Source organism: Marmota flaviventris, chromosome 17 (assembly GCF_047511675.1).
Source record: "Marmota flaviventris isolate mMarFla1 chromosome 17, mMarFla1.hap1, whole genome shotgun sequence".
Classification (NCBI taxonomy): domain Eukaryota; kingdom Metazoa; phylum Chordata; class Mammalia; order Rodentia; family Sciuridae; genus Marmota; species Marmota flaviventris.
The window spans coordinates 43,795,157-43,807,307 of NC_092514.1; the positions used below are offsets into that span (position 1 = coordinate 43,795,157).

Sequence of the window (12,151 nt, forward strand, 5' to 3'; positions counted from 1 at the left end):
TTGTTCAATAAATATTTGTTGAACCAGCAAGAAGACTTGATTTTTATTTTTCATATATTACAACTGTGAATACATTTACCTTTGTTAGCTAATCAGAGATAATATACCTTTATGACATACTTTGTTATTTTGTACTCCCCCCCACTTTTGTCATCTTATGCCCAAAGAAAATGATGTCATCATAAAAGCTTGTAGGGGCTGGGGTTGTAGCTCAGTGGTAAAGTGTTTGCCTAGTATGTGTGAGGCACTGGGTTCAATCCTCAGCACCACATATAAACAAATAAAGGGATTGTGTCCTATAACTAAAAAAAAAAAATTTATCCTCCCCCTTAAAAAAATTAAACAAAACAAAAACTTGCAGACCTGGGCATGGTGGCACATGCCCATCATCCCAGTGACTCTGGAGGCTGAGGCAGGTTCAAAGCCAGCCTGGGCAACTTAACAAAATCCTGTTTCAAATAAAAAGGGCTTGGATGTAGTTCAGTGGTAGATTGCCCCGGGTTCATTCCCTGATACCACACAATAAATAAATAGTAAATAAATAAATAAGTAAACAAATAAATCTAAGAATGTGGGGTTTGGTATAGAGAACTGGATAAAAGTCACTCATGCATTTCAGTTATCTAAAGCAAGCAGAAGCATTGGTAAATATACAGGAGATCTGCTGTTTGTTCATTTATTGCTCAATTGTCTTAGAAAAATAACCCCTTAAGATCTTAGTTGACAGGTCTGTGACTGGATGATTCCTCCTACAGCCCTTTCACTACTTTAAAAGTTAAATGTCAAGAAAACACGCACTGGGTTATTATGTCATGTGCATGTGTGGATACAGCATAATGACTCCCACTATTACACATAGTTATAATGCACTAATAAAAAATTAATTAAAAAGTATCAGGCCAATGAAGACAGATGAATTCTCAAAAGAGTTAATATTTGAAAACTTTATTTTCTCAAATGAGCACCAACACAGATCAGAAATATGACAGAAACAATGCACTTCTCCAATACTGAATCACTATGTACAAATACAGGAAAAGGTGAAGACAAATTATTTGATAACAATTACCTTTGTTATCAAAGCAAAGTGACCTGAAAAAATGCCAACAAAGAAAAAAACAAAACAACCCAAACCCAACAAATACAGTTTGTAAACACAAGCATAAATAGATTCTGTATTGTACGATAGTCTCTGCAGGTTGGGAAAAGGGAACCAACTCCCACTTTCACCAAAATGTTATAAAACACATGGGCAGATAGAACTGGGTAACAAGAGAATCCTTGTTTCTTGGCTTTATCTTCTACTGCCAGTAAATTTTATGACCATACTTTAAAAAAAAATTAATTTCTTTTATCTTTTCATAGGACTAGCATGTTTTCGCCTTTGAGGCAGATTATTTTAAAATATGTGAATTGATTGTATTCAAGATTTGATTTCCCAGCCTCTTCCTGAACCTGAGGCAATCTGACCTTAAAAAAAAAAAAAAAAAGCTGTTTACCTAGAAGGTATGTGTATTATGTTATTAATGTTCTTTTAACCCAAACCAGTTAATGTTTAACATGATGTGGCTTCTAAAACAACCAGAGCCCTGGGACACGTGATTAATACGCTCAATCTCAGTTAAAAGTACAGATTTGACTCTGCTTGATCTTCGCAAACAAATTTCCTTTACAGTCTGTGAAAGTTGAGCACACAAAGAAAAAAAGGAACAAAATGCAACAGCTCTGTGCTCAGGAAAACAAAGATCTCGTGGTTTGTGCTGTTGGTCCACTCAGAAACAAAAACAACCAGAGAGAAAGAAGAAAAACCTTATGTGCCCACAGTGTAAACTATAGTTACAGTGTCCCCAAAAGAAAAGAAAACAGGAGGCACAATCCAAAATGCTTTCACTCACATTCTGTCTCTCTCTCTCTCTCACACACACACACACACACACACACACAGTCAATCAAATTCAAGACCCCGATTTGTTAGATTTTTTTTCCCCCAACAAGTGTAATTACTCTAAATTGTTACTACTAAATTTACTTGGTTTTATTTATTTTCTTTTCTAGTCAATATTGGTGCAAGAAAATATTTCCGTTTTCAACCTGGTAATTTACTGCAGAGTCTGTTCCATGGTGGTGGTGGTGTGTGGTGGGGGGGGATACAGACAGGCATTGCTTTAAAGCCTCAATCCAGATTAAAGTGAGATATCCTCAAAAAAAAAAAAAAAAAAGTACATTGGTGATTACTGTTTCCCTTAAAATATATTTCAAGAAATGCAGAGGAAATCATAGAATTTAAAATAAAAAGTGCTCTCAGGGATCTGAGAAAACAGCACCAAATATATTATTTAAAAAATTAAATATTATTTACAAAAGTATATTTCACAAGCAACTTTTTTTCATATATATATGTATAGATATATCTACTTGAAAATCTTATCATAAAGGGGACACCTCTTTGCACACACTGACCCACCAGTAAAGACTAACTTTACCCTGTGTATGTGATCTTGCGGTCACAGGAGCTGGGATAGTACTCAGACCCAGCTGAGAACTTGTGGGCATCAAGTTTGGCTCTATTTGATTTATGTCAAATCAACTCATCAGTAGCCTGAGACTAATATCCCAGGGGCGGGGGTGGAGGCCTGGGTGCACTTCAGGGTAGCCAAGGCCATATGACCTAGGGTGGTGCAGGGGGGCTGGAACACAAATCTGCCAGCTGGACTTCAGTTCAAAATGAAGGCAGCTGCTGGCTGAGGTATAGAACTTCCTGCTTTTCCCTTTCTCACTTCTCCTTTCCCCTTCCCTTCTCCCCGTAACTCCACCCCCGAGTTTAATCAACAAACTCCAATTCCCTGAAACTACTTAGGGTGAATGGAAGAGGTCTTTGGTTATGCTCTGGGTCAATAATTTGGTGAGAAAATTAAAGAATAAACTGACCAAGGCCATGGTTTGTCGGGTCTCCATTGCTCAGCTGTGGCCTCTCCAATACTGCTAAATGTTAGATAGACAAACCACAAATAGAGCTAGTTATAAGAAGCACTTTTGGTTTCACTGACACAAAGGGAAGCCTAATGAGTTGTTTTTCCCCCTGTAGTTGTGGAAAAACCTACACTCTACTCAGATCTCTTGCACCAAGTATGGTGCCATCCACCCACTGGATGCTCAATGGATGGTGACTGGAAAAAACCCAGCAGCAGGGTCTGATTGGAAACTGCTCTGATCCATGCTACAGTCAAAGGCCCCATCTCCAAGGAAGAACAGTGGCACATTGGTCTCCTTCTCTGCCCCTTGACAATTCTAGGACATCCCATGTCCAGTTTCGGTACATGACTACCTTAAAACTGTAGATTTAAAGACAAAACACCTGTCTTCATTTAATCCCATTTTCTTTTTATGAAAGAGACTCTTAATAGCTAGGATAGTCCCTGAGCAAAGGGTCTAATTGAATCCACAAATGAAGGCCACTTGCTTCAGGAGGAAAAGAGGGGGAAATCCATGATTTCTGTCATGGCAAGCCAGCTTAGGAATGTGAAAGTTGGAAAATGTTTGAAAACTTGGGCCTGGGAGCAGAAATTAAATACTTCTGAACCTCAGTCTGCCTTGCAATAAAGGGGGGAGAACAACTTAATCTCTACGGCTACTTCCTAGACAAGAAGCCCTGGAGAACAAAATTCAATGTTTTCCCCCTTGGTACTAGGGACTGAACCCAGGGGCACTCTACCACTAAACTACATCCCTAGCCCTTTTTATTTTGAGATAGGGTCTCAATAAGTTGATGAGGCTGGTCTGGAACTTGAGTTCCTCCTGCCTCAGCCTCCCAAATTGCTGGGATTATAGTGGTATGTCTCCATGCCTGTCCAAAATTCAATTTCTAGAAATCCTTCCGTCTTTAAAGAGGAGAGGCACGCTTATTGCCAAACATGGAACTACCCTGTTTTCTGTCAACCTGCCATCGGCCGGGGGCAGGGCAGGACCATGGCTGTCTCAAATCTCCCATTCTACAGTCAGCACATGGAGACACAAAAGGTATCTCCATTGTAGACTCCTTTCTTATGGGAATTTCATTCTGTTGCTGATGAGATTCTGAAAATGTCTGAGGGTTGGCAGCTTTGCTCTTGACCAACTTTACAAATTCTTATCTCCATGAACCCACTCTTTGTGAGGCTGTTAAGGTGAATTTTCCTAGAGGAGCAGCCTGCTTGGTGGACTAGATGGTTAGAATTACCTCATCTGCAAATATCTTAATATTTTCAGTCTAAGAAACTCAGTTAAATGAGTTTCAGTCCTGCACCATGTACCTGGCTGAACTGCTGCAGAGGAGACTTCACAGTGTTGATGAAATGGATCAAACTTTTTTTGGTAAGCCTTATAGGGATCTGTTCTTCACTTCCCTAATGCTCTGAAGTTTGCATGGGGCGGGGGAGGAGAAAGGGGGTAATATTGGGAATTTGTAACCCCTCCCCACTGCTGGACCAGTCTGACAGATTTCTCTCCACATAAGACACTGAAGGTCCAAGAAGAGTAACCAACCAGGTGATCCCTAGGCTCAAGGCCTTTGTCTTCCACAGTCTACAACATAGAGGTGGAGAAAAACCACCCCGAGCACTACAAAGAATCGCTGATCCCACCGAAGCCACTGCGTATCCAAAGAGGAAGGATGCACCTAACCTGGACTGGTTCAAATCTGAACTATTCTTCACACTGTTCCAGTCAGCTTCCTCCCCTGGCAATACGACTCAGTATTGCTCAGGGTCAGGAAAAGGGGGTAGACGGTCAGCATTGCTAGTATTTCTACTTTTAATTTTTCTGACTCAAAATCTGAGCTATTTCCTTAGGAGCTCCCAAGCTCCAGCCCCTCTCTTATTTGCTGCTTGCCTCAATTCCTGATTTTACTTGGTTGCTGGTCAAAGCCTTTGGGACATTTGCATCTTGCGCACATTGCAAATGCCAGTGCCCTCTGCCCTCACACGCAGTGGCTAAGGAAGCAGAGATTATTGCCCAGAGGCCGAGTGAGGAACCAGATCAGAACTCATCAGGGCCTCACCTACCTCACTCACTGCTGCCAGTACATGCCCCAGCTCAGCCCAAGAGAACGAGGCTCTTGCCATGTCAGCTAGAATTAGGGCCACTGCTTGTGCTCATTTGCTATCCTGGCACACGTGGTGTCAGGTACAGAAGCTTCTGATCAGAGATATTGCAGCCATGAGGTATATTTTTTTTCTCTTTGTCCTTTTAGACAGGTTGATTATTTCAAGCCTAAGTTACCAGGTCTCCAGGAGCAGTGCAATTTTGTTCCTACCTCCACCCTCCCACCCTCTGCCCATTCCCAGGACCCTTGGGATTCCCCCTTTTCCCTCTTCCTAACACCCACGTGCCACGTCACTGCTCTCCTGACAAGAGGCCATCAGGCAGCTCTTGCATGGGCCCTGGGGCCCTGTCCAAGGTGGGCTGCCGCCATGTGGTCAAGGATCTGTTCCTTTTGTTGTTTTTGTTTTCAGCCAACACTAGAACAGAGAGAGAAGCCAGGATCAACTCACAAACAGATACAAAGCAAAGAGACAGAGAGACGGCAATTTAGAGGCCGGTCACCAGAAAGATGGTGTCAGTGTGGGAGGATGCCCCAGATGGGAAGGCCCCTAAATGGATGGAACCAAGTGTTCAGTCACTCTCTCACGCTTGGGTAGAATGTTCAGTTAGATGGCATTCACATGGATACTGGGTTGGGTAGATGGTGTCGGATCAGTCCCAGCCATTGTCCTTGATCATGTGTGCTAGTTCAATGATGTATTTGCCTTCTTTATATTTCTGGCTGCTTTCAAAAGCATGTTCCTATGAAACAGAGAAAGACAAAAGAAATTCAATGACCAACAGGTAACTTTTATGGCATAGAAGCAGAGGCGTTGCCAACAAGAAGCATCAGAATGACTGAGGTCCCATCCAGGCTTCACCCAGACCCACTGAGAAACTTGTCACCACTCAAGCATTCTGTCTCCTGCACTCAACAGCAGAACTGAGGCAACACCGGGACTTCCTCAGTATTATGAAATAATTTCATCAGGATCTTTGCATTTTTAAGTCTTTACTCAAGTGTCACTATCTCAGAAAGATCTTTCCCAGCTGTTCTACTCAAAATCCCAACTGAATTTCACCCCTGCACTCCCTCTCCCCTCCCCAAATTAGTTTTTGCCCATAGTATTTATCATTTTCCAACATACATTATAATCTGTAGTTCTGTTTTATTATGTCTCCCTTGGTGATAATATAAACTTCATGGATGGCAGACATGTTCGTGTTTTATATCATTGCTGTGTCCCCTAGACAGCTGCAAGGGACCTATCAAATCTTTAATAAATAATTGCTAGGGCTGGAGTTGCAGCTCAGCAGTAGTGTGCTTGCCTAACACAAGTGAAGCACTAGGTTTGATCCTCAGCACCACATAACAATAAATAAAATAAAGGTATTGTGTCCATCTACAACTAAAAAATAAATAAAATAATTGCAGAATGAATAAGTATACATTCAATTAAGGTAAAAAGAGTGAGAGTATTCCTATGAAGAAAAAGAAAAAGGGCCGAAGAGATAGCTCAATGGTTGAGTGTTTGTCTATCTCAGGGGACCTTGATGCCAACCAGATCTATCCACAAAGTTTCCATGTCATTTCTGCTAGTTTCTAGGAACTCAGGAAAGTCTGGTTATAATTTTAAGCTGAACTTGTTAACCTTAGAGAAAAGACAGGAAGAGAAACCAGGTACTATGAGGCCAAACAGGTCTCTCGGCCTTATTTCCTTGTTCTTGCTGTTTCCCTGTCAGATAAGTCAAGCATGTTTTTCCTTCACTGACTTTCTCCAGGGAGACAGGAGCTGTATAAACTCAAGGCTGAAGAACCTGGCAGCCCTCAAGCCCTAGCCAACTGCTAGGTCTCCAGAGGGAAACCTCAACACCTGGCAGGTTACTTTCTAAATTTACAATACTGCGGGCACTCCCAATTAATAAGCCCCACAGAAAACAGTCCCGCACAGGTTCAGGATAAATGGTCATTTTATTTTCAGCAACAGACATCTAAGAACATCCTGGTGTATTATCTGAGAACACTGCTCCCTACAGCTGACACGTGACTAAGGTCAAGGTGCAGAAGCAGCGACATCAGCTGTTCCTCTAGGGCCCTGGAATTAAGAAACTAAAGCCTACTGGTGGGTTCCTGCAGCTCTGCATGAACAGTACCATAGACTTTTGGGTTTCAGAGCAAGAGTTTGAACTCAATCTCTTGTTGAGAGGAATCATTCACAAAATAGGAGAGAGGAACCAAGAGAGAATAGTTATAGGCTCAGCAGCAATTTCCCTCACACTTCATTATACCCCTGTGCCGCACGCGTGTGTGTGTGTGTGTGTGTGTGTGTGTGTGTAAGTGCACAGGGGCATGCACACTTACACACAATAGAGGAAGTGGTTTGGAAATAGATATATTGTTCCACAATAAAGAGTTCAGGTGGAGGAAAAAGAAAAAAAAAGAAAAGAAAATTCAACTGCTCTGAGCCACAAAGGCACTTGCAAAATATCAGGACTGGAGTCTACAAAATCACCAACGACTCCACCTTCAGAAGAATCACTTAACCACTTGACTTTCTATTCAATCACAATTGGGGATAATCACAAGATTGTTTTGAGGGTCAAAATATTTTAGTAAAAACCAGAACTGTGCATGCCCCCACCATCACTTACTCAGAGGGATGGGTTGATGGTGAGAGGGGCAAAATGGCCAAGGCCAATTTCTCCCACAATGATCAACAAGCAGCGCCTAAACCATGTTGTCATCACAAAACATACCGTCTGGAGTTTTTCTTCCTAGCGCTGAACATTTCCAAGGAGATGCAAAAAACTGAATCTGAAAGCAGTTCTGCCAAATGCTACTGCAGACTCCACCTGTGGCAGTTTTAATTTTCTTTTTAAATCACTTGCACATTTTCAAGTGTTATTTAAATGGAATTATACATGTGTGTCTGGCATCTATTGCTCATACTATTTTATTTATTTCCCCCAATAAATTTTTTATTTTTCAAGTCATATTAGTTTCATAGCTAAATTGAGCAGGAAGTATAGATATTTATCATATACCCTCCAACCATGTCCCAGACACCCCCACTATTACAAACCCACATCAGAGTGTTCCACTTGTTACCACTGGTGAATCTACAGCATTCACCCTGCAGTAGTTTTGATCATTCCCTTGGGCTCCTTCCCAAACCAATAGTAGGTCATAAGCCATATGACACGATGGGGAATTTGAGACATTTTACATAGAATAAATCGCCCTCCCAATGACAGAAAGACCAATTTTTCAATATCCTCAAAATGACAGGGCAAAACAAAAAGTACTGTGGTATACATGTAAGTACCAATGCTGGCAGAAAAAGATCTGCCAACAACAACAATGTAAGCTTATCTTCACTAACATATGCTACATGCCAAGTGATGACCTAAGTATTTTACAAAAGCATTATTCTATTCAAAGCACTAAAATCTCTATGAGTAAGGAGAATGAAATAGCTGCCTAAGGACACACAGACAAATAAATAAGTGATAGAGCCCAAATCTGAACCTGACTCTAGCTACCTAAATGGTACTTAGCCACCAGCCAGAGGGATAGTGGGGCTGTGTTTATGGTTGTTTGGTGACCCCAATACATGTTAGAATACCTAGTCCCCAGGGTCTTTAAAGTAACAGATCCCTGTCCTCCTCCTCTTACCCTGACAAAGGAATATGCACTCTTCCTAGGTCCCAAAGGGACCTTAATATTCTATGTTGAAAGAATGAATTGTGCATCTGGGAGAGTCCAGCCATAACTATACCCACAGTAGACTTGACCTAGGATCTAGGCAATCTTCTCAGAGCATTTACACTTCTTCAAAGTACAGTGATTTAAGAGCTCGGTAGTCAGACAACTCAATGGATTCCTTTCCTGGTTTGGCCATTTGATGGCTGGATAACCTTGGACATACTATTAACCTTCCTCAGCCTCAGTACCCCAATCAGAAAATAGAGATAAAATAACATCTAACCTCTAGAGATGCTGAAAAGTAAATATATTCATCTGTCAGCAAATGTTATATGCTGTTAATATTATTAAGTCTACAAGGGTGTGTGTGACTGTGAGGGAACAGGTGTAAGAATGAATTGGAAGTGGAATGAGTATTGTAGATAGATGATGGCACCAGGTACTGCTCAGCTTCCTGTCCTGGTCAAGGATATTTCCACAAGGCCCCAGGAAGCAAAAGAAAAAAGCATTCTTCTAACGTGAGGCTCTGTGCTAGTCTCTTCATAGGCCCCTCAAGCAGACTCCACTGTACTTACATATTTCCAGCCCAGAGTGGTTTTGCAGTTTTCACAGTAAATGTCTGCAACTGCATGTAGTCCTGTTAGCAACACTCGCTCTTCTGCAGGCCCACAGCCCACATTAACTCTATGCCAAAAGAGAGAACGAGAGAACAGGTAGTTAGTCACATGTAGTACATCATTCATTGTTCAGGCTGAACTTCCAGCAAAAATCCAACCAGACAAGGCTGTCCCAAGGGAAGTCAACACTAAGAACCTCATTTAAAACTTAAGAACATCCCTCCAAAGGTAGCCACACAGAAATATCAGTTGCAATGAATTCCAGACCTCCAAGATTTGATTCACTGGGTCTACTAAGATAGTACTGATTGAAGCTTTGCTTAGGATTTAATTTTTCTAACAAATGCTTTTAATCTCATGACTTAAATGGAGGAAATCCAAGCCATGGGCATAGGTCCTCAAAGTTTACTGAGGACTAAATGAAGCCACATATGCCACACAGTCTTGTCCTTATCATAACAATGAATCCTGAACATTATACATACTACTGCTTCACAGAGCGCCTATTTCAAACTGAATGCCTTAGATTTCCATTTTACAGTTCAAAAGGCTATGTAAGCTTCACCTTCCTTTCCCAGGAAGATGTTATAAATCACACATCCAGAGATGACTATGGGCTGTGTACACTGTGTCACAGCCTCTAGTAGAGGCTAGAGGATCTTCCCTAACTCAGCCTTCCCTCCATCTTCAGCAGATCCCGGTGGAGATCTTTTTCACCCTCTCTCCCCACAGTGACAAATCTCACATCTGGCTATGAGACTTTCATGTTGAAGCTCCCTCAGAAAACTCCTCAGCTTCTTCCCTATGGGATTACTAGGGGCACTGTGGTGAACAGAGTATTTTCAGCCAGAGATGTTGAAAAAAAAAAAGAAAGAAAGAAATATCCCCAAAGGTTACTGACTGTTGTAAGAGTAACACTCCACAGGGTTTGTTACAGAAGTCAGGGTCCACTGTTGAATTGTTGAGAGTTGCTCTTCCCATCCCTCAAAATTTGCACCAAACAATGGATGCACCATTCAGAGACACTCACACTGAGTTAAAGAGGTATGCTCGTCCTTGACTTCCTTGGAAGGACTGAAATACAAGAAAACAAATGGACGGTTAGATATCCATTTCACCCACCCATTTGGATAACTAACCCCAAATCATAACAAACAAAGCCTTCCAGGATTGACACAGAAGGGAACAGTAAGCCAGCTAACAGACTAGCTGGCAGATGGCATGAGGACGGGGAAGAAGGCCACACTTGCACTATTTCACCAGCTTAGGTGAGAAGATGGGGGGCAGGGCATACCAAACCCCACTATGTCACTAAAAACTGCTTCCCTATTGAGGTTGCCTGAGATAATTAATCCATATTCACTTCTCCTAGTGCTACTTGATTTCAGCCATCTGTGCTGGCCACAGTTTTCCCACATTGGCTGGGACATGGAAAACCAGTAAGAGGCACCTTTCTTTGTTCTCTTGGTCCCTTTCCTACTGAAGGCAGCAAAGAACAAACAAACCATTTATCACTCATCTTGCCCTTCTGTGGATCCTAACTGCCACAACAGCCATCATCCTCCTGAATGGCATCATGGAAGCTCCCCTTCTGAGGTATAAGCAACTTGATCTCTACAGCACAGAAATGCTTAGTAGGCAATAATCCCATCTTAGCCTCTAGCTTCTTTCTTCGGGCTGGGGAGTGGTGAGGGGAAAGGACAAACAGGAGCCAGAGCTTGCCATGCAATCTGACATCTACTTCCATTAACATAAGCCCTGTCCATGTTTTCCTCCTCTGGTTACACTGAGATGTCTAGCTGACATGAGCCAGCCATGTTCTGCATTGCTGTCTGCATTTTTAATGTGGTATAAAAATTGTATCCTGAATTTAACATCCAAGCCTGCTCTGAAAACCACTTTAAAACCAACAGCTCTAAAAACAAACAAACAAACAAGGGACTCTGAAGAAATCTGGAGGTGACTAGTTAATAGATGACTAGAGGGTAAAAGCACCAGACAGGGCACAGATCACTATGCATGAAACAGTCATTTGTCAGATGTGCAGGATGGCAGAGACTGGAGCTGCTCGGCACCGATTAAGGCAAAACTCTTTACTTGGTCAAAAACTGCCTCTAAAGCAGCTGGAGTGTTGGTTGCCTCCAATAGTCAAAGGCATGCCAGGTACAGCTTCAAGGAGGAAGCAGATGTTCTGCAGCTGCTGCCCAGACCTGCACAAACTCTCTCCTTTTTGGGATCTTGAAACATCCCTGGGGAACATAAGACCTCCTAGGCACAACTGAGAAGCTCCGGGTATCACAGCCTTAAAACATGAATCCTAGAGGCCCATGCCAAATATTTCAATAGACAATGTCCCATTGACATAGGACTAGATTTTTTAATTGTTTTTTATAGTTGTAGATGGATACAATACCTTTATTTTATTTATTTATCTTTATGTGGTACTGAGGATTGAACCCAGGGCCTCACCTGTGCTAGGCAAGCACTCTACCACTGAGCTACAACCCCAGCCCAAACACAGGCCTAGATTTGGACAAATTGTTAGTTCAACCTTAGAACACAAAGACACCCCAGGGTTTCAAGGGCAGCCAAAGCTTCAATATCTGTCTCCACCCACTCCTCTGGTCTCTGTTCTTGCTACTTTCCTTTGCTCTAGTCAAAATAAGCCACATGCGGTGGTTGCATTTCACCAACTTTGCCCATGGATGATGGTCCCTCTGATGGGAAAGCTCTCCCAACTTATCCCTTCTAAGCCTCAGCTCAGCTCCTC

The 12,151-nt window shown here is 42.1% G+C and overlaps 1 protein-coding gene across 1 annotated transcript in view; it reads right to left on the reverse strand.

Moving 5' to 3' along the window:
• Positions 1 to 929: 929 nt before the first annotated feature.
• Ypel2 (yippee like 2) overlaps positions 930 to 12,151 on the reverse strand; it is a 38,986-nt gene continuing 27,764 nt past the window's right edge. Inside the window, exons 2-4 of the mRNA XM_027950275.2 lie at positions 10,412 to 10,455; positions 9,340 to 9,448; positions 930 to 5,820 (exon numbers count right to left, since the gene is read on the reverse strand). Of these exons, the coding sequence (XP_027806076.1) occupies positions 5,731 to 5,820; positions 9,340 to 9,448; positions 10,412 to 10,455 (243 nt within the window). The 3' untranslated portion in view covers positions 930 to 5,730. The remainder of the gene's footprint in view (positions 5,821 to 9,339; positions 9,449 to 10,411; positions 10,456 to 12,151) is intronic.